The sequence below is a fragment of the Puma concolor genome, chromosome A3, assembly GCF_028749965.1.
Source record: "Puma concolor isolate L17-30 chromosome A3, mPumCon1.1.hap2, whole genome shotgun sequence".
Lineage (NCBI taxonomy): Eukaryota > Metazoa > Chordata > Mammalia > Carnivora > Felidae > Puma > Puma concolor.
In genome coordinates this window covers 20,757,823-20,781,570 of record NC_141669.1, presented here as the reverse complement: position 1 = coordinate 20,781,570, position 23,748 = coordinate 20,757,823, and the positions used below count along the sequence as shown (strand labels likewise).

At 37.5% G+C, this 23,748-nt stretch overlaps 1 protein-coding gene across 2 annotated transcripts in view; it reads left to right on the top strand.

Annotated features, from left to right (window-relative positions):
- ASXL2 (ASXL transcriptional regulator 2) overlaps positions 1–23,748 on the top strand; it is a 134,384-nt gene that overhangs the window by 91,254 nt on the left and 19,382 nt on the right. For both annotated transcript variants that reach the window (XM_086700170.1, XM_086700171.1), the window contains 4 exons: positions 6,861–6,976; positions 12,713–12,842; positions 13,633–13,776; positions 21,377–21,540. In XM_086700170.1, coding sequence (XP_086556296.1) covers positions 6,861–6,976; positions 12,713–12,842; positions 13,633–13,776; positions 21,377–21,540 — 554 coding nt within the window. The remainder of the gene's footprint in view (positions 1–6,860; positions 6,977–12,712; positions 12,843–13,632; positions 13,777–21,376; positions 21,541–23,748) is intronic.

Below are 23,748 nucleotides of genomic sequence, written 5' to 3'. Positions count from 1 at the left end.
TCCCTAATGAATTCTACCAAACATTTAAGGAAGAAATTATACCAATTCTGTATGATCTCTTGCAGAGGATAGAGGCAGGGGGAATACTTCCTAACTCATTCTGTGAGTCCAGCATTACACTAATACCAAAACTAGACATGAGAAGAAAACTACAGACCAATGTCTCTAATGAACATGGATGCAAAAATCGTCAACAGAATATTTAGCAAATTGAATCCAATGATTTATAAAAGGAATTATACATCACCACCAGATAGGATTTATCCTAAGTGTGCAAGGCTGGTTTAACATTCAGAAATCAGTTAATGTAGGGCCATCTGGGTGAGTTACAGCCAAAGTAGTTACCAGGAAACAAATCAGGGCATTGAATACCTTTTATCAATAAATAAAAATAATATACATACAACCAAGAAAGCTAGAAAAAAAAAAAAAGAACAAAGTAAAGCAATAAAAAGCTGAACAAAAGAATTAAAATGGAAATTACTGAATTTGAGAGGGGGACAATGATAGAAACAGTTTCAAAATAAATGAATAAAAGAGACCAGCTTCACTGACCTTTAAAAAGAGAAAAGATATACATATACAAATTCAGATTGAAGGAAATACCAAAATAAAAATTTTAAACCACAAGACTTTTTCACAAGCTTTAAGAACTCAGATGAAGTGAGATGATTTTGTAGGAAAACAGGATGCATAAAAATTGAACCCAGTAGAGATAGAAAATCTAAACAATAAAGTTTCATGCAAAGAGGGATATAGAAGAGCTCCCCTTCAAAAGAACACATACTTAAACAGAAATTCATTGTTCACAGACTATGTTTAAAGATCAAACAATCCCAGTGTTTTTAAAACTATTCCAGTGCAGGAAAAAAGGTCGTCCAGATTCTTTTTCGAAGTAAAATTTTAAAACTTTCCACAAAGTACAAAGCTGTCTTGTGAACGTTGAGGGAAGATCTTAAAGGTTAACATACAAAATCCAGCCATATGTTAAAAAAATTATATATCCTGGGGCGCCAGCGTGGCTCAGTCAGTTAAGCGTTGACTCTTGGTTTTGGCTCGGGTTGTGGTCTCATGATGTGTGGGTTCAAATCCTGCACACACACGCTGGCTGTGTGCGCATGCTCTGTCTCTCAAAGTAAATAAATAAACTTAAAAAAATTATATATCCTTAAAAAATGGGGTTTTAGGTTGTAAGTATGATTCATTACTGGGAAATCCACTATACTTTATCATATTAATACAGCTAATATGGAAAATCTTATCTCTGTACTTGCTGAAAAGGCCTTTGTGTAAATTCAGTACTCAATAAAATTGAGAATTGGTGGATACTATTTTAACATAATAACTTAGTCAAAAAAACCAGCATCTTAATGGGGAAACACCAGTGGCTTGCCCGTAGGTTAGAACAAGTCAAGAACAAGGTGCCCAGTATCTCAGTTCTTATATTCCAACACAAGTAAGCAAGAGAAAGCCATTGGAACAGTGAGCAACAAAAAAAGGGGAAAGCTGCTTCTGTGTGTAGATGACACATACAATTATGAATCTGACAGAAGAATCCGTGGAGATAAAGTCTGATAGAGAAGGGAATTTAGAGCTGTATTTTCCAAAACGACGAAAATGGATTCATTTTCACACCATACTCCATGATAAATTTCAAACAAACAAGAGATACAATGTAAAACATGAAACCAAGTACTAAAAAGAGAAAACATGGGTGAGCTCCTTTTAAAACCTGAGAGTAATAAAACTTTTTAAAGTGTTGTTTCTGGAAGCATATATTTTTATCTGTTGACTTAGCAAACCCACCTCTAAGAATCAATCCTCAGACACTGTCGACAATACAAAATAGCATAGCTTAAGACTAATGCTTCTCAATCACATAGATTTTATTATGACACAGATTCCTGGGCCCTACCTTCCAAGTTTCTGATTCAGTAGATCTAGACTGGGATCTAGTAATTGGCATTTACAACAGATTTTTTGCTACTGATGGTGTTTTTCTTGGTACAATACCTTAAAGAACCACTGATTAAGACATTGTAGTAATAAGAGCAAAAGACAAAGAATGGACATACTCAGCAAAGTCTGGTTGAAGAAATTATGGTACATCTGTACAGTGGAATTCGGTGTAGCTATTAAAAAAGGAATGTGGAAGATCTCTGTATTCTCTTCTAGAATGTTCCACAGGATATATTAGTTAAGTTAAAAAAAAAAAAATCAAGATTTTGAACAGCTTACAGTGCAGATTTGTTTTTGCTTAAAAAAAAAAAAAAAGAGTGAAAGTATTAAAATATATACACTATGTTTTCGCCAAAACAAAAATACAAGCAAACAAAAATGGAAGGATAGTTAATACAAACCATTTCCTAAAAGGGAAGAGAAGTAATAAAGTAGTGTAGATAGGGGAGGGAGCTAGGCTTATATGGAAGTAACTTGTTTTATTGCTTTACATAATTAAAACAAGTTTTTAAAGTGTACTTTCTAGAAATATGAAACAAAGCAAACTGAAGTATATGTCAAATTTCTGGCATAATGACATAGGTAAGTTGTTTGGGATCTATCTTAGGTGTAGGAGTCCAGACACAAAGACATCTTAAACTATATTTGAGTAGTCTTGTTTTCAGTAATTATATTGGTACAGTTTCTTTGCAACTAGATGTATATTAGAAAAACATTAATAATAACAGTAATGTTATTAGGAACCAGGGTTATCAGGGAAGAAGGGAAGTGATAGAACTATAAAATCAGAAAAGTTAAGTGACAGTCCTGTAATATAAAATTAAAATTTGTTATCTGTGCATGAATTTTTCTCCTTCTAAAAAAAAAAGACTTTCGGGGCGCTTGGGTGGCTCAGTTGGTTAAGTGACCAACTTCGGCTCAGGTCATGATCTCATGGCTCCTGAGTTTAAGCCCTGTGGGCTTTGTGCTGCCAGCTCAGAGCCTGGGGCCTGCTTCAGATTCTCTGTCTCCCTCTCTCTCTGCCCCTCCTCCACTTGTACTCTGTCTCTATCAAAAATAAACAAACATTAAAAAAATTAAAAAAAAAAAAAGACCTTTCTTGTTCTAACCATTAAAGTCCTAGAACCAGTGGTAACCCTGTAGCAAGTGATTACCCCCTTCGGTGCAGCACATGGTCTTTTAATACCATTTCCTATTTGAAAGATATCAGTGGTCCTTGGAGAAGTGGCTGATGCAAGTTGGGGGAAAAAAAAATGCAAGGTTGCCTCGGACTCTTTCTTGTTAGATACCAAGGAGAAGCAGTTGGTTACTGCTGAGGCCATGTCCTAAAGATGGTTTACAACTTACAGGCTCTCACACTAACTCAAAAGGGGACAATCTGAGTGCCAAATTTGCAATGATTGTTTTTGATTTAAACATCTCAAATATATAAACATCTATGGATTGACAATGACACTTTAAAATCATTTTACATACTGTTACTTTTCTGAGATTGCTATAACAAATTAGCGCAAACTAGGTGCCTTGAAACATTTATTTTCTCACAGTTCTGGAGAACGGAAGTCTGAAATCAGGTATCAGCAGGGCCGCACTCCCCACAGAGGCTCTAGGGGAGAACTCTGTTTTTTGTATTTTTTTAGCTTCTACTGGTTGCTGACTTACTTGCCTTGTGGCCACATCACTCCAATCTCTGCCTGTCTTCACATCGCCTTCTTTTCTGTCTGTCCTCTGTGTCATTGGATTTAGGACACTGAGATAATCCAGGATGATCTCATCTCAAGATCCTTAACTTAATTCCATCTGCCAAGACTCTTTTTCCAAATAATGTGACATTCACAGATTCTGGGGATTAGGACATAGCTTTTTGGTGGCCACCATTCAGCTCACAACAAATACCCACTCATTCTGAAAACAATACTAGTTTGCAGGGCGCCTAGGTGGCTCCGTCTGTGAAGCGTCCCTTGGTTTCAGCTCATGTCATGGTCTCACGGTTTGTGGGTTCGAGCCCCACACTGGACTCTGTGCTGACACACTGGGATTCTCTCTCTCTGCCCCTCCCCAGCTTGTGCACACACACACTTTCTTCTCTCTCTCAAAATAAAAATAAAAATTAAAAAATGAAACGATGCTCAGTTTGGATCTTAGCTATGCCCCTTACTGTCTGAGTGTTTTGGCAAACTCATTACATTTCCTGATATGTAAAATTTAGCTAATCTCACAATATACAGAAGAATGTGTATATTTAAATTTTTGCATAAATATATGTCCTTAAAAATCTTTTCATATTTTTTCTTTGTGTAGAAAAAGGTCAGCAAGGATGCCAACCCAAATACACTACTTAGTTATCTCTGAGGGGAGAATTGGAGGAGTTTGGGTGGGAATAGAAAGCGGACTTGGACCCACCTTAAAGGGTAGTTCAGTGAAATCCTGTTCACATGAACCTAACACACTATTAGATACACACAAGATACTTACTTTTGGTTCTTATTAATAAACTTGTGTGTGAAGACAGTGTAGCCACTAAAATGCAATCTGAGAGGGAAGTTTCTCAGCATGTGTTTAAATCTTGTTTGTTGTTTGTAGTTCTGAGCCTTAAATATATATAAGTTAGGACAGTTTCATAGACGTTATGAGACCAGTACTTGGCATAAGTCAAATCTGGGAGATACTCCTTACTTGGTGGGTCCTGAAGTTTTTGTGATTTATTTTGGCTGGCTTTGAGACGTGTTTATGGTTTCATTTGTTAGAAAGGGCTTTTGCCTTAAGGGGGAACAGTCCAAACAGTTTGCCGTGGTAATACGGATAGCTTTTATTGTTCCTTTTTCAGGCTGCTAAGTGGAATTCTTATATTCTCTAAGGGAATTATTTTGTTTTCTGTTTATTTTTAGGCAGTATTTGAGGTAGGTAAGGAAATGCGTATTTTCAGATTTCTGCAAACCATTGACGAGAAAGTGAGCATAGTCAAATATTAATAGTGTTTAACTTTATTTTCATTATGTCCCTTTAAAAACATCGGTTCAAATGAAAAAGATAGGCAATAACAAGTGTTGACAAGCATTAGAACCCTCATACATTCCTGTGGAATTATAAAAATGGTATAGCCGTTTTGGAAAACATGTTGACAGTTCCTCAAAAGTTAACCATAGACTTGCTGTAAGACCCAGCAACTCCACTTTAAGATATGAACCCAGGAGAATTGAAAACATCTGTCCAACATGAAATTGTGCTGATGAGTGTTCTTCACATCATCGTTCAGAATGGCCAAAGACGTAAATGACCCAAGTGATCATCAGCTAATGAATAAACAAAATGCAGTGTGTGTGTACAATGGCATATTATTTGGTGATAAAAGGGAAGTATTGATCCATGCTCTGACATGGATGAAACTTCAAAACATGCTAAGTGAAAAAAACAGTCATGAAAGAGCACATATTGTTTGATTCCATTTATATGGAATGTCTAGAATAGGCAAGTGCATAGGGACAGAAAGTAGATTACTGACCTCCTGGGATTAGAGGCATAGTTAGGGGAAACAGGGGTGACAGCTAACCAGTATGGGGCTTTATCTCAGTAAAGCTGTTATTTTTTAAAATTGGTCCACATAAGTAGACTGAGGATGTGGTTTCTTTTTGCTGCTCAGTTATCTCAAGAACTACCCAATTTTATTCTTGTATGATAGATTACAGTGAGCTTTTTTAAGCATCACACTTACTGTATGTCAGTTCTTTCCCATATATAAACCCTGTCATAAGGGTGGAATGCAAAGCCAATACCAAGTCTGACAAGTCAACCTTCTTAGTATTATCTGCTCTTGTCCTCTTGAAATGTTATCTATTGTGTATTCCTTTGTTAGGACATCTAAGAATCCATGGAAATGCTATTTTCCAAACCTTGTGTATTCCAATGAGTCATGCTTCTGCACTTTTATATCAGGTAGCTACCTACCAACATACTTTATATGGTATCTTAAAGCTCTTTAGCCATAGCTAAATGGGATGCCATTTTGCTATCCAGGCCTTTATAGTCCAGCTGCCATGGAAAGGAGAAGGTGTCAGTAAGCACGCACTCTGTCAACACTATTCCAGAGTCATCACCAGCAGCAGCAATTATTATTTTATTATTAAAGGGTCTGAATCAGCAATTTCGTTATCTCTCACCGTGAGCTGCATGCACTGCTGAACTTTACGGAACCTAAAACTGTAATTGCTATTTATTAGGAGAGGACAGGCTCTTGAAGGGGAAACCCTCATTCACATAAGACTGATGTTTGGCTCAGCTCTGATGGGGTATAAAACAAGTAGTGATGAGTAGAGAGGGGTTATACCCTGTGCAAACGTCCATTGCTACCATTAGAGGTATCCTACAACCCTCTCACACTGACTGGTGGGCCTGAAACTATTGATTTAAGAGATGAAGGAATATAAGAATTAAAGCTGTTCTAGAGTTTTTGAGGTGGAATGGCCTTATTGCCTTCATTTTAAAATAGGGAAAACTGGACCCTTTCTGTCAGCCCAGGGCCCTTCCACTGTATCATGTTGTCATCAGATTTACCTTAAGACACACATACTGTACAACAGGCTCTAGAATCTTTTCTCAGTTTTATCTAATTTGATGACTCATGGTTTATATTCTTCCTGCTTCAATCTATTGAAAAATAAAAAAATGAAAAGTAGTGAATACTAACACCCATCCCTTCCCCGTCCTATCATCCTTCACTAGAGCTTTCTGAGGAAATAAACTGAAAAGGGAGGCTGTTGCAGTAGAACTCCAAAAAGAAGATCCTTCCCAAAAGTGTTTGGTCACAGTTCTTAATACAGGTAGCAGCATATGATTGGGGAAGGAATGGTGCTTGATAGCATCTCTGATAACCACCTTTTTTATTGTCATTTCCCCCCAACTAGTATCGTCTAGACTGTCACAACCATCCTCTCCCCAGTCAGGCTGCCCATCACCTACCATTCCAGCAGGTAAAGTCATTTCTCCATCACAGAAGCACAGCAAGAAGGCACTAAAACAGGTAATCATGCTAGTCTGTGTTTAACAGAAGTATTATGTTCTTGATTAAAAATGCATGATTCTGGAAGTCATTGACAATTTCTTGAAAGGACATTAGGTCCTTTTAAGGAAAAATTTCATGTAGTTTCCCAATCTGGATTTAGTAATATATGTACCTCTGTGTTGTAGGTTTGTGGTAGATAGTCTTTTTATCACGTTTAAAAAGCTCTTCATTTGTGGGGCACTGCAGGCTAAGTGGTTGAGTGTCTGACTCTTGATTTTGGCTCAGGTCATGATCTCACAGTTTGTGAGATTGAGTCCCTCATTGGGCTCTGTGCTGACGGTGCAGAGCCTACTTGGGATTCTCTCTTCCTGCCCCTCCCTGGATCTCTCTCAAATAAATAAATAAACATTTAAATAAAAAAAAAAAAAAAAAAAGCTCTTCATATGTTCCTAACTTCCTGAGAAGCTTTTGTTTGTGTGCATGTTTGTTTGTTTTAATGTTAATTTTTGAGAGAGACAGTGTGAGTGGGGAAGAGGCAGAGAGAGAAGGAGACACAGAATCTGAAGCAGGCTCTAGCCTCTGAGCTGTCAGCACAGAGCCCAACGAAGGTGAGATCATGACCTGAGACACTCAACTGACTGAGTCACCCAGGAGCCCCTGTTTGTTTTAAATTATGAATAGGTGTTGAATTTTTTAGGTTTGTTTTCTTCATCATTTATTGAGATGATCAGGTAGCTTTTCTCTTTAAATCTATTGAAACACAGAATTCCATGGCTAGATTTTCTAATGTTAACATATACTTAGCTTTCTGGAGTAAACTCTACATGTTGTTACCTGTTTTTGAATACGTTATAGAATTTTCTTTTTTAAGATTTTTGTTGTTTTCTTGTACAGTTTTGGACTCAGGATGGTTCTAATATAATAAAATAAGTTGGGTAGCTCTCTATATTTTTCTAGATTTTTGGAAAACAATTGTAGAAATTATCTTTTTCTTGGAAATTTTTTATTTATTTATTTATTTTTAAAATTTTTTTTTCAACATTTATTTTATTTTTGGGACAGAGAGAGACAGAGCATGAACGGGGGAGGGGCAGAGAGAGAGGGAGACACAGAATCGGAAACAGGCTCCAGGCTCCGAGCCATCAGCCCAGAGCCCGACGCGGGGCTCGAACTCACGGACCGCAAGATCGTGACCTGGCTGAAGTCGGACGCTTAACCGACTGCGCCACCCAGGCGCCCCTCTTGGAAATTTTTTAAATCTCACCTTTTAAAATTGTTCTAGCATTTCAGTTTCATCTATTTTTAGTGGTCTCATTTGATTCCTGCTTTTTGAACTAATTTTAGAAAAAGGGTTTTTTTTGGAAATTTCTCTTAAAAAATGGTCCATTTTACTTGATATTATTTTTATTTTTCATTATTTTTTAAGTTTGCTTAATTTGAGAGCAAGAAAGAGCATGTGGGTGCCTGCGCTTGAGCAGGGGAAGGGGCGGAGAGAGAGAATCCCTGTGAGATCATGATCTGAGCCAAAATCGAAAGTCAGAGGCTCAAGCAGTCCACTGAGCTAGCCAGGGTCCCCTCACTTGATTTTTTTTTGTTGTTGTTGTTTATTCTTTTTAAATTTTTTTTTTTCAACGTTTATTTATTTTTGGGACAGAGAGAGACAGAGCGTGAACGGGGGAGGGGCAGAGAGAGAGGGAGACACAGAATCGGAAACAGGCTCCAGGCTCTGAGCCATCAGCCCAGAGCCTGACGTGGGGCTCAAACTCACGGACCACGAGATCGTGACCTGGCTGAAGTAGGACGCTTAACCGACTGTGCCACCCAGGCGCCCCGCACTTGATTTTTAAAAATACGTATTTATCTGTGGGGCAGTTGGCTGGCTCAGTCAGTAGAGCATGCGACTCTTGATCTTGGGATTGTAAATTTGAGCCCCATGTTGGGTATAGATAAAATCTTTAAAGAAAATTGTTTAAAGTTGTGTGTAGCGTTCTTTTATGTGTCCTTTTTGTTCCTCAGTGTTGTTCGTTAATCATGTATCTTTTTTCCCAGTGCTACTTAGCCATCCATCTATTTTGTTGGGCTGTTCAAAGACCTAGCTTTGAATTTTTTAAATGCAAAATGATCTATAAATACAAACTCACTAGTAATTAATGGAACCTTAACAGACTACTTTTATCCTCAGATTGGTATACACAAGAACTTAATTTGTAATATCAGGCATTGGCAGGTATGTAGAAAAATGTCTAATGGCAGTTTGACAGTGGAATATAAATTATTTAGAAAGAAATTTTGTGATGTCTGTTAAAATTTTATTTTATTTTTAAAGTTTGTTTCTTTATTTTGAGAAAGAGAAAGATAGAGCATGAGCAGGGGAGTGGCAGAGAGAGAAGGAGAGAGAGAATCCCAAGCAGGCTCCTCACTGACAGTGCAGCCATGAGGTCATGACCTGAGCCACAGTAGAGTTGGAGGCTTAACTGACTGAGCCATCCAGGCGCCCCTGTCTATTAAAATTTTAAAAGCACATATCCCATGACTAAGCATTTGAACATTTTGGAACTTAGGTTAGGTAAATACAAATAAATACACATATCAATTACACACACACACAAATATTTGTGTTAAAGTTTGTAATAGCAAAAACTTGCAAGTAGCCTAATACATATCAGTTAGGGAATTCCTTATGTAAATGATGGCATATCTATATGCTGGACAATTATGCAAGATTAAATGTTGGTAATATGGTTGTTTTATATATATAGACATGGAAGCATCACCACACTATAATGTTGAATCGCTGAAGTTATATTACAACATGTAGAGCATGATGCCATTGATAAAAAATAAATACATATCTGCAAAACAATATTATATTTTTAGTAGAAATACACTCATAATGTCAATGTAAAAAAAAAGCTCAATATGGAAAAATAAATTGATGTTTGTAGTTATCTCTGAAGATTAGGGACAAGACTGAGTGATGGTCAAGGGAGTTTAGCTTTATGTGTGAATTAAATGGTAAAGATCATAATCATGTATTATCTATATAATTGAAATTTTAAAAATTATGTAGATCTTAAAGTATTTAAAGCAAAAGTGCTTTTTTATTAAGAGTTTCAGAAATTCAATAACATTAATTGCTCTCTGCCTGGATAATAAATACAATATTTTATTTTGTATAAAAATACAAAATAGCACTTGTATTTTTATAAATACTTTGGAGGATTTTAAGAAGTATTAGATGGGGCGCCTGGGTGGCTCAGTCAGTTGAGCGTCTGACTTCCGGCTCAGGTCATGATCTCGCCGTGTGTGGGTTCGAGCCCCAGGTCGGGCTCTGTGCTGATAGCTCGGAGCCTGGAGCCTGCTTCAGATTCTGTGTCTCCCTCTCTCTGCTCTTCCCCTGCTCACTCGCTCTCTCTCTCTCAAAAATAAATAAACATTTCAAAAAAAAAAAGAAAAGAAGAAGTATAAGATGCTTTTTTCCACAGGAAAAGGCAAGTATTTTCCTAAACCTTGTTAGATAATCCACAACATGTTTACTACTCCTGTATTATTACACTCCTATAATCCCAAGGGTCAAACGTATTGGAAGAATTCCAGTATGGGAAATTATGTAAATAAGGTTGGTGGGATGTAAAGTAAGGCCTTGCCTTCAGTGTATGTTTTGTATGGTATTAGATGAGGAAAAAATTAGTTCAACATAAGTTATCCTTTATGACAATGAAGGGTTGTTTTTTGCTGTTTGGTTTTTAATTTTTTTTATGTTTATTTTTGAGAGAGAGACAGACAGACAGAGCACGAGTGGGGACAAAGGCAGAGAGAGAGGGAGACATAAAATCTGAAGCAGGCTCCAGGCTGTGAGCTGTTGGCACACAGCCTGACTCGGGGCTCATACCGTGAGATCATGACCTGAGCCAAAGTTGGACAGTTAACCGACTGAGCCACTCAGGCACCCCCCGTTTTTTAATTTTAAAATAGAATTAGGAACACTGTTTGTAAACTACTGAGGGAGAAAAAGAACTGAGTACACTTCCTAAATAGAGAGGCTATAAGTTACTCTGTTTCCATCATGTGTCTGAATTTATATGATGACAGTAGGAATAGATGAGATCAAATGGTTGTATTAAATTTTGCACTAACCTAGAATGATCTAGATATTGTGAATGACCAGAACAGACTCTAGTGGCTGCCACCCAGGAAGTGTATAAACATTTTCTGTTCTGATTGCAGAGAATGAGAGATAAGCTAATCAGAAAATGCCAACTTTTTTTTTTAAGTTTATTTATTTGTTTTGAGAGAGACAGAAACAGCATGAGTGGGGGGAGGGGCAGAGAGAGAGAGGGACACAGAGAATCCAAAGCAGGCTCTGGGCTGCCAGCCTGGATGGAGCTCATGTGGGGCTTGAACCCACGAAACCATGAGATCATGACCTGAGCCAATGTTTTTTATACATTATGCGCCTGCTTGCCTGCTGTAATGTTGTAGGTGAATGTAAGCCAGATACCTGACTCACTCAGTTACTGTTTTCCCTTGACAGCTTAGTCAAGATCAGTTGTCGTATAGCAGAGATGAGTGTAAATGTGGAACCGGAAGGAGAAAACTATATTGTGCGGAGGGAATGGGAACCAACCGGCCAGTTATTCCACACTTTTCTGCATGATGCTCTGAAGGTTGATGCTTAAACTGGCAGTTTAGTAAGGTCATAGATTTCCAGCCTTTTCTTGAAATGTATCTTTACTTTCTTAGTTTCTCTTTTTTTTAACCTTGAGTTAAAAAGTTGCCTTCATGTATTTTCATGACTAAAATCTGAGAAGTTAACTGTCTTTTTATTCATTATTTAACTAGTTGAGTGTAGTGTATTCTAGAAACAAGCTAGAAACGTTATAGAAATAAAAGTAATTCTGAAATAGCCAGGAGGAACCACACTGTTCTTAGAACCAGTAGTATTTTCTAGGGTCGCCTGGGTGGCTCAGTGGGTTAAGCCTCTGACTTCGCCTCAGGTTGTGATCTCGCAGTTTGTGGGTTCGAGCCCCGTGTCCAGCTCTGTGCTGACAGCTCGGAGCCTGGAGCCTGCTTTGGATTCTGTGTCTCCGTCTCTCTGTCCCTACCTTGCTCACACTCTGTCTTTCTCTCTCTCAAAAATAAACCAACATTAAAAAAAATTAAAAAAAACAAAACGTTTCTAACCTTTATTCCCTTCTGTATATTGCATTGCTGTAAATTGCAGAGGATTTGGTCATTGGGCCAAATCTTACTGCTCTTACAGTCGATCAGAATAAGTAGTTATTTACAACCTTTTGTCCAAATGTATCACCTCTGAAATATACATAAGCTAAATGTTTACGTTTGTACGTAGAATTAATGCAAGTGGGATTGTACGTAGAATTAATGCAAGTGGGAATCTTTTTGGTGGAGGGTTTAGAATTTGTTTCCAGAAATGATTGAAAACCTCTAATTTGCTGCTGCAAATATGGAAAGTCCATGGCTTGCTGGTGATTTTTAGGTTCTAAAAATGTTCGTGACTAATTCTCACATTTATCTAAAGGAGTAATACTGCCAAAAAAATACTCAGACTCTTAAAGTATCATTCAGGCCTTGTGTTTAACTGGTTTAATTTAGGTTTTGTTTACTTTGATAGCTTTCAAAGAAATTGAATGATCAGCATGCTCCTCACCACTTAAAAAGCAGTCGTTTACTTTTTGCTATTACTAAAAACTGATTTGTTTTTGTTGCTCATAGCCAGTTTTCTTTTTATAGGCTCTAAAACAGCAACAGCAGAAGAAGCAGCAGCAACAGCAATGCAGGCCAAGCATGTCCATCTCCTGCAACCAGCCTCTCTCCCTGAAGACTGTCAAAGCAACCAGTGACTCTGTATCTGCCAGGCCTGGTAGGCAGATTTGGGCATCTTTTCAGTGGAAGTTCTTTTTCCCGTATTTTTGTGTTGTTTTTCCACATTTGGATACCATATCATTTATTTTTAAATTGCTGTATTTATGTACATAGTCTTTTACTGCCAAATCACCAATATAAATCCTTTCAGGGTAAATGGGAAAATTTACACAAAATCATTGTGCAGTTACGAAAAAATACATCAATGAGATTTGCATGTTAGAAAGAGATCAGTGACTGACTTCCAAGATGTCTAACCTAATAATATTTGGAAGCTTCTAATCTGTGATCTTAAAAAGCTGATATTGCCAAGACACTCAGACCAAACTTCACCCATTTTCTCCTTTAATGATAAAATGTCTTCCTAAGAATATAGGCTACCTTTGAATTTCCATTGGATATAAAAACAGGCCTTTGGATTTTTGTTGTAATTTGGTTTTGTTTTTCCTCTAAACTGGGTTAGATACAGACTTTGTATTTTATTACACAGTTCATTTTGATGCTAGCTGATTATATGGGCCTGCCAAATTTAAACTGTGTCTTGCAGAGCTTTGTATTTTAGTTAGGAAGGAAATTTACCACCAGAAGCAAATAATGTGCTTCCTTCCAGAAGGGAGTTTATTTTATTTTTTAACTCTGAATTTGCAGACTCAAAACGCATGTGCAAGGTCACACTGCCTCATGTTTGAGGCAGTTTTATTTAGTTAGTGTTGAATGATTTAATTGTTTGATTGATTTCTGTCTGTAACCTCAGTGTCACCAGTCTTTGATATATTTTTTTCTCTTAGCAATGTGGGAAGGAAAGCCATCTGATGGCCAGTCAAGCAGCCCTCAGAACTCAAATTCTAGCTTTTCTTGTTCAGTTCAAGTGGAAAATCCCTTGCTAGGCTTGGGGAAGAAGTCATTCCAGAGGTCTGACAGGCTCCACACAAGTAAGTTGATTTACAAAGACGGTTCTGCATCTTAATTTGTCAACTGTGTGTTTGAAATTCAGCAGCTGTTTTGTGGTTTAGTTCTTTTTCTGACAATAGGTTGCTTTGTCCAGCATTATTAGTGTCTTATTTCTGTGTACAGAAAGATAGAAGGACTTATAATTAAACACAGAAAACTGACCCTTTTTTCCTGCTCCCTTTGAAATCCCACTAAGATGAGAATATGGAAATGCAAAAGATTAAATCCATAAGGGTGACGAAAACAAGGAGACAACAGATGGGCAGGCAGTGTCAACAAATTTTGAAAGATGAAAACTGGATGGAGTTTTTCACAGAGCTGAGCAACAGATGCCAGTAATAAGCAAGCCAGTTAAGTCTGCAGAACACCAGACAGGTTCCAGAATAGGAGATGACCATGTGTCATAATGGAGAAGGGTGAATGAAGCCCAGGGTTGAAAAGAAGACCTTTTGTGAAAGTTAGTAAGAAGCAGATTGATGCTTCACCCAAGCAGGAGACAGGAGATTTGTTTTGAGGTGAAATGAAACCATACAGACTTCAAATTCAAAGATACCACTCATGGCTAAGGGCAGATAAGGAGGCAGTGTACTGAAATCGGGGGAATAAAGAAAAATACAAATACCAATAGTGATCCTTCTGCTTGGCTTCCAGAATGCTAGTAGGAAAGCATATTTCTGCCACCACTATTTCCTTCCTTCCAGCCCCACCTGTGTTCCAGCAGGAGATGGATGGGTTGATACCTAAAGAAATTGAATAGCCTTAGAAGAAAGTCTGCAGCCAAATTTATAGATTGCAGTCTAAAAAGAAGCCATCTTGATCACACTTCTGTGGAGCTCATCAGTCTATAAGACCTACCTACCTATGTACCCAAAATTTCCGGTTGACCTTTTTTTAAAATTAAAAAAAAAAAAAAAAAAAGTTTTAATGTTTATTTGTGTGTGTGTGTGTGTGTGTGTGTGTGTGTGTGTGAGAGAGAGAGAGAGAGAGAGACAGAGACAGAGAGACAGAGAGAGAGCGAGAGAGCACAAGCAGGGGAGGGACAGAGGGAAAGGGAGACACAGAATCTGAAGCAGGCTCCAGGCTCCGAGCTGTCAGCACAGAGCCTGATGCAGGGCTTGAACTCACGAACCGTGAAATCATGACCTGAGCCAAAGTAAGATCCTCAACCAATTGAGCCACCCACGTGCCCCAGGCCTTTAAAAAAAAAAAAAAAAAAAGTTTATTTGTTTACTTGTGAGAGAGAGACAGAGAGAGAATGTGTGCACCCAAGTTGGGGAGGAACAAAGAGAGAGAAAGACAGAATGGAAGCAGGCTATAGGCTCCAAGCTATCATTGCAGAGTCCAACCTGGGGCTCGAACTCATGAACCCATGAGATCATGGCTTGAGCCAAAGTCAGATATTTAACTAACTGATTGAGCCACCCAGGAGCCCCTCCAGTCAGGCTTTTTTTTTTTTTTTTTTTTTTTTTTTCCCAATTGTGATTGTTCACAATCACCTTTGAAGACGTCTATCATGAGACACAGAATCTGAAATACAGATACAGAAGAAACAGACAATTCAGGAAAATTTAAAACAAGCAACTTTAAAAACTATAATATCCACAGAAAGAAATAAAAGATGATATTGCATCCATGAAAGAATAGACTACTATTTTAAAAATCAGAAAATAAAGAGTTCTCGGTATTAAGTAATAATGTAGCTTAAATAAAAAATTATGATGGAAATACTAAAAGGTAAAGAAATTTCTCAAACATAGGGCAAAAGAGAGATTCAAAAGGAGAGAGAATGTAAGAAAATTGGAATACCAATCTAGAATGTCTAATGTCTAAAATAGTATGACCATCAGAGGAGCACTTGGATGGTTCAGTCTGTTAAACGTTGGATTCTTGATTTCGTCTTAGGTCATGATCTCACAGTCATGAGATCAAACCCTGCATCAGCTCTGCACTGGGTGTGGAGCCTGCTTAAGATTCTCTCTTTCCCTCTGCCTCTCTCCCTTCCTCTTTGTCTCTCTCTCAAAAAGAAAAAAATAAAACATTTTTAGGTTTGCCTGGGTGGCTCATTCAGTTAAACATCTAGGTCTTCAGCTGGGTCATGATCTTGTGGTTTGTGAGTTCAGAGCTTGGAGCCTACTTCAGATTCTGTGTGTGTGTTTGTCTCTCTCTTTCTTCTGCTCGCATGCTCATGCTCTGTCTCTCTCTCCTTCAAAAATAAACATTAAAAAAAATTGATAATAGGACCATCAGAAAGAACAAAAATTGAACGGGGAGTAAGATAAAAGAAAAATAATATAAGAAAATTCCAGAAACAAAAAAAAAAGGAAAAAATTCCAGAGAATTGAAAGTCAGAGATTCCAGAGTAAAAGTACACAATTGGTGTCAAGAAACATGAATAAAAAGAAACCCATTCCAAGGCACATTCTTTTGAAATTTCAAAGCATCCAGGATAATGAGAAGATTCCAAAAAAGCCTCCAGAGAGAAAGAAAACACTTCGTGTACAAAGATGTAGGAATTGGGATGGTGAACATCTCAGAAGCAGAATAGAAGCTAAAAGATAGTGTGGCAATGGTGATAAAATTGGAAGAAGTCATTGTATACCCACTTCTATGTTCCAGACCCTTCCACACTATTAAGTGTGAGAACAGAATTAATAATATTTCAGACAGCTTCTTTGGGTTTTTATTGTTGTTTGATTTTACAGATTATTTATCAAAATAAGTAAGAATTCCTGAATTCCAGAGGTACCTGGCTGGCTCAGTCGGTAGAGTACTCAACTCCTAATCTCGGGTTTGTGAGTTCAAGCCCCACACTGGGTATAGAGATTATTTAAAAATAATAAAATCTTTAAAAAGAGAAAAGGGAGAAGAAAGAATTCTTGAAATCCAACACTTGCCTTTCTGGGATTGATTTAAATTTTAATTATGGTGTTTTTGGAAAATTGTGCTACAATATGGATACCTAGAGACATTTCCAGTCCCATAGGAGCTGTGGCTCAGGTGTCCAGGCACCTGCAGAGAGCAGAACCAATCTAATTTGTTTTTGCTCCCCAAGAAGACGCTTAGAAGTGAGGTGTAAGGCAGGCAGGAGAAATAATTTGAAGATTACCAGGCACAGTATAAGCGATGAAATTAAGAGCCGAGTCAATAAGTTGCTTGAGGTGCCTGCTTCTTTGCTGTCCAGCAACCAGACAACTTCTTTGTAAAAATCAGGTTTGAATCTGGGTGGATTGTAAAATGGTGCATTTTTCTTTAGAAGCAGTATCTGCCGTGAACTGAGCATACCCTTTGATCATCAATTCCACTGCCAAGGATTCAAAATATTCATTAATTAAATAACTACTTATAGAAGGTATACTAATATGCCAAACACAAGTTCCTAGTGATGTGGTGATGAACAAAGTTCCTTCCTTATGGAGACTATATTCTACTTAAATGCAGTCAAAGTCACAATTTTAGTATCTTCATTCAACTGCAGTAGAAATGTAAATGTAAAAAATTGAGAAATTATGGACTGCAAATTTCTGGCTTGCATACTAACAAACTAGGAAAAATTAACCATAAAAAAAAGAAAGCATGGTGTATCTAACTTTCACCTCATGGCCAAGGAGTAAATGCAGGTTCATCTCCTCTCATGCAAATAAGCATTAATGGAAATAATATGGGAATTTTTACAATACATGCCACAATGAGTATTTTTTAAATCTATGGAAGAGGTTGTACATTTTGTGTAAAATATAAATGATAAAACTAAATTAGATAATTTACACAAAACTTGTTTAGTTAATATTGGTATAGTTTGTTGTAACTTCATTAAAATTAATGGTATATATTTTTATGTCCCAGATTCAATCAGAAAAATAAAGATAGCTGAGATATCAAGTATAATACGATAGAATGTGGCAACCTAAACTGAAGGAAAAAACAAACAAACCAGGGTCAACTTTTGACTTTTAAGAGGACATGAAGTTTAAATTCTAAAAATGAGCCAGTTTGTCTGAGGCACATAAAAATATCCATGGGCACTATTTGATCAATAACAGAACAGACTAATTTGTAACTCCTAAGTCTTAAGGAGTTAGGTTAAAATCAATGGGGTGCCTGGCTGGCTCTGCCGGTAATACATGCAACTCTTGATCTTGTGGTCATGAGTTCAAGTCCCATATTCGGCGTAGAGCTTACTTAAAAAAAAAAAAAAATTTCAAGTTTTAACTCCAGTTTGACTCAGATGTGAAGGTACAAAATGAATGCAAAAATAATGAAAACTGTTCAAGGAATGCTGGCACTCTCATTTCATCGGTCACATGGGGAAGCAATAGTAGGATGTTGCTCTCAGTCCTTGGGGCCATTGCAACATTGTTTATGCAAACCAAATAATGATCACCTCTGTGATCCTCAGTGGGTGCCTAATTAAGTTAGTCATAGTATGTATGTTGGAATATGGTGCAGCTTTTTAAAAAGAGTTTTGTAGGTGATAGTTTGGAAAGATGTTTAAAATATTCTGTGAAAGAAAAGACTAAATATAATTTGTATGTATATTGTGATTTCATTTCAAATTAAAAATGTCATTTTTGGGGTGCCTGGTGGCTCAGTCCGTTAAGCATCCTACTCCTGATTTCGGCGCAAGTCATGGTCTAATGGTTCATGGAATTGAGCCCCTCGTTGGGCTCTGCACTGACAGCACAGAGCCTAATTGGGATTCTCTCTCTCTCCTTCCTTCTCTGCCCCTCCCCTATATGTGTGCTTGTGTGCACACTCGCTCGCTTGCTCTCTCTCTCGCTCTCAAAATAAATAAACTTAAAAAAATATAAAAATGTAAATAAAATGTCCCTTTTGGTAGAAAGCTGGGAATGTAGAAGACTTTACTTTTCATTTATATATTTTGGTACTATTTTAATTTGGGGGATATTTACCTTTATCTCTCAAATTCTGTTTTTATTTTTTTTTTAATTTTTTTTTCAACGTTTATTTATTTTTGGGACAGAGAGAGACAGAGCATGAACGGGGGAGGGGCAGAGAGAGAGGGAGACACAGAATCGGAAACAGGCTCCAGGCTCTGAGCCATCAGCCCAGAGCCCGACGCGGGGCTTGAACTCACGGACCGCGAGATCGCGACCTGGCTGAAGTCGGACGCTTAACCGACTGTGCCACCCAGGCGCCCCACAAATTCTGTTTTTAATATCATCCAATTTGAAGTTTTAAAATTTTTTACTGTGATTTCTTCTCTGTCCCAGGAATTATCTTGAAGTTTTAAAATTTTTCTTAAGGGTGCCTGGGTGACTCACTTGGCTAAGTGTCAGCTCGGATCATGATCTCACAGTGCGTGAGATCAAACCCCACTTCAGGCTCTGTGCTGACAGCATGGAATCTGCTTGGGATTCTCCCTCTCTCTCCTTCTGCCCCTCTCCCCTGCTCATGCGTGCACGCGCGCTCTCTCTCTCTCTCTCTCTCTCTCTCTCAAACAATAAAATAACAAATAAATAAACAAACTTAAAAATTTTTTATTTTCTTAAAATACATAGGGATTTGCGGGCACCTGGCTGACTCAGCGAGTAGAGCATGTGAATCTTGATCTCAGGGTCATAGGTTTAAGCCCCACACTGGGCATAGAGATTACTTAAAAATGAAGTCTTTAAAATACAAATATATAGGGATTTTTATGTTCCTGTTATGAACTTTTAACTTAAATACCTAGTAATCAGAGATCATGCACTGTATGATACCTGTGCCTCTACACTATACTGATAAATAACAGACTCTGGAGCCATGATGCCTAGGTTCAAATTCCTTCACTCTAATCACTGGTACAATTTTGGGCAACTTACTTGCCATTTTGGACCTCACTTTCTTCTTCTGTGAAATGTATAATAATAGTTTCCTACTTCATAGGGTTACATGAAAAATAAATGAGCTAACACGTGTATGTTTAGAGTAGTGCCTGGCACTTACGAAGCCTTACAGAAGTGTTTACAGCTGCTATTATTGGTCATTGTAGTTATGATTACTACTAATATTATTTGAAATTCACTGAGACCTGATTGTGCTCATTCCTGATGATTTTATCCCCATCTTTACAATCACATTCTTTATTTTTTAAATCCTTTTATATAGCGCTATTTTGTATTCTATCTGTAACAGTTGCATTAATAGCAGTACTTTTAGGTCTAAACCTTTTATTTTTGGTTTCTGTTGATTCTCTGTCATAGTGGAGTGTCTGTTGGTTTGTCAGGGTAGTCTGTGTGAGATAACGCTGGATCTTAATTTGTAGGAATCCTATGGGCCTAACTCTTTCCGCTTAAGAGAGATTACTTCTGGGGGCACCTGGGTCACTCAGTCGATTGAGCGTCTGACTTTGACTCTGGTCATGATCTCGCAACTTGTGTGTTCGAGCCCCGCGTTGGACTCTGTGCTGGCAGCACACAGCCTGGAGCCTGCTTCGAGATTCTGTGTCTCCCTCTCTCTCTGCCCCTCCCCTGCTCTCTCTCTCTCTCTCTCTCTGTCTCAAAATAAAAACATTAAAAAAACATTAAAAAAAATAGATTACTTTTGTTTCTGCTTCATCCAGGAGCAGACGTTATGCACATTCAGGGTTGTGTAGCTTTGTGCATATGTTTCTAAATGTAGAATTTCTGAGTCTTATATTCCTGTGCACATTAAAATTTTGCTGTATATTATCAAATTTTCTTCTAATAAAATTGTACTCATTTGGGCCCCATCAGCAGTATTTGAAGGTGGTCTTAGCTTTTTCTTTGTGTAATCTCATCACTGTATTGCAGTATTTGCCATTTTGATAGACAAAAACTGTTCATTGGTTTTACTGGAATTTTTAAAATATTAATATCGTAGTGTCTGTTTATGGTTAGTCACCTGTGAATTGCCTGTAATCCCCTGTGCTCATTTTTCTCAAGGTGATTATCTTTTTCATTTTGATTTGTAGATGCATTAAAATTTTTTTTTAATATCTAGCAACCTATTTATTTATTTAAAGTAAGTTCTAGGCTCAGTGTGGGGCTTGAACTCATGACCCTCAGATCAAAAGTTGCACGCTGTGCAGACCAAGTCAGCCAGGTACCCCATATCAATTCACTTTTAATATGGAGAATCACAAAAGTTTTGTCATGGCTTGCAAATATTTTTGTCAAGTTAGTCTTTTGTTTATGATATTTTTTGCCATTTACATTTGAAACTTTTTTTGTACTGAAATCTGTCCGTCTTTTGAAAGAATATAACCTTCTGATTGTGACCAAGTTTCTTGAAACCACTAAGCTATTCAGTCATAACATTTTTAGGTAATGAAAATTGATGAAAGAATTCCCATGGAAAGGGAAGAAGGATCCCAATATGATTTATTATATAGATTTGAATTTTTCTGGATTTTTTTTGATCATTTTGCGTATGTGCCACACCTTGCTTTTTGTTAGTCTTGGAAGAAAATTTCTAAATACCGTAAGTGTTCCCTTCTTCACAGCGTGATATTTAAAATAGTTACAACTGTCATTTTTTTGCACTGCAGAGCAAACTGTACTCTAGATAGAAACAGGAACGTAAAGGAGGCCTAAATGATTCTTTCCCCTATTTTTATAGGGCAAATGAAAAGGACTAAATGTGCTGAAATTGATGTTGAGACACCAGACTCCATTCTGGTTAACACAAATCTACGAGCACTGATCAACAAACACACCTTTTCAGTCCTTCCTGGAGATTGCCAGCAGCGACTGCTTTTACTCCTTCCAGAGGTGGATCGTCAGGTGCGTTATTTTCAAGCATAAGCAGTTTTCAAAAACCCTTCTGAGGCTTTCTTCACTCATCCCCTTTAGAACTCCTTAAGACTTTTTAAATAGCTTTTTCTGTATGCTTGTAAAGAAGTGGTGTCAAAGCTACTGAACAAGAAATAAGAATATTTTTATGGAAGTGTTCTTAAGAATTTTGCCCTGTAAGTCTTACAAAGGAAAAAATCTCATCAGAATGTCAAAATTGTGGAATAAAATTTGTGTAGCTATCATACTCGGTAGGCATTCATTGAATACAGTTCAGGAAGAAGAGTTGTCTTATTTCGGACATTAAATAGGGGTTCTTGAATGGATTTTTTGAAAAGGGTAAGAGTGTTAATTATTTTCATTATTTTGTTAGATTTTTAAGAAACATTTATTGTTTTCATAATAAAGAACTTTAAGGGGCACCTGGATGGCTCCGTGAGTTAAGTGTCCGACTTGGTTTCAGTTCAGGTCATGATCTCACGGTTTGTGGGTTCGAGCCCCTCGTTGGGCTCCATGCTGGCAGTGCAGAGCCTGCTTTGGATTCTCTCTCTCTCCCTCTCTGTCTCTGACTCTCCCGCACTGTTTCTTTCTGAAAAAATAAGTAAACTTAAAATATTATATATATATATGAAGAATTTTAAAAGCCCAGTAATTATGTTATAGTCTTAAAAGAGATAGCTAGAAGAAATATCAAATTTGAGAAGAGTCTAGGAAGAGACCAGGGAGATTTAGGTCAGGAATTAGGTAACGATCAGAGACTTAGGCTTTCATCAGAGAAAGAGTTACTTGAAAGTCACCCCCCCCCCATGTCTAATTATGTTTCCTCCTCTATAATAGGACCGTTTTGATTTTCTAAGATTTATTCAATTCTGAGGGTTTTTAAATTCTGAGTTTTTGTTTTTTTAATTCATTATTTCCAAGCACATACTGTGTTCTAAGTAATCTGATAGGCCCTCTCCCATTTTTCCTAATCATTATAAAAACAAGATGAGAAAGAAGGGTTTTCCCTAGTTCACAATAAAAAAACTAAATATATCCCTCTAGTTTATACTAAGAGATTAAAGGAGAGTAAGTAAGCTACACACATTATCCTAGCTAATTGACTATAATGTCAAAACAAAATATTTCTATTTTTGAAAATTCTGAAAATCATCTTTCTATTCAACTGCATTGATACCACTTTCAGTCACCTTGTGCTATGAGTCAGCACATGTGCAAGCAGGTCAGATTCTATTTTCAAGGAGACCAAGTAAGTCAGGTGCTGGTAGTAACCAGCAGTAGGGACAAAGAAGTAAGTAAGCTGATCATCCCCAGCTCCTGCCTTCCCCACCTTAACACTTCTTGGAGAAAGTACAGTGTTTGGGATGCCTAGTTTTTGGTTCGAACAAGTTAGGAGGCCGACATTTCTGCAAAGTTTTTAGAGAATTTCTCAATAAGGATTGTTCTCATCTTTATTTTACAGACTTAAGTTATTGGGAATCATAAGATGGGACCTAACTGAGGGCCCATCTCTAGAACTCTAGTGCAGGTTCCTTAGAATGGTCTTTTGACTAATGGTCCTTATCCTGTCTCAGAAGGAGGACTGCCACATACAGTTTTAGAATTAAAAGGTATCTTGAACGTTATCTATTCATCTTCCTATAGAGTGCAATCCTGTGGGGAATTCTTTTTTTTTTTTTCAATGTTTATTTATTTATTTTTTTTTTTTGAGAGAGAGAGAGAGACAACATAAGCAGGGAAGGGACAGAGGACCTGAGGCAGGCTCCATGATGACAGTAGCGAGCCCGATGTGGGGCTTGACCTCACAAACTGTGAGATCATGACCTCAGCCAAAGTTAGATGCTCAACCGACTGAGCCACCCAGGTGCCCTTGTGGGGAATTCTTATTGGGGCATTAGTTGGACTTATTTGATTACAGTGGGAACACACAGTAATTTGAGAAATAATGTCCTTATCTATAGAAGTATGGAACTCAAATTAACTTCACTGTCAGATGCAGTTTGGAGTGTTTATAGAATTCTGGGTATTAGGATGAAACATTGAAAACAACATTTCTGTATATGGAATGCCCAGCCACAAAGTAGAAAAACATTATTTAAACCAGAGGAAAGAATATAGGAGGGGACTGGAGCACTCTTTAGGTATATTTGAAGGTCTGTCAAATGAAAGAGGTAAACTTTTTTGTGTTTCCAGAAAGCA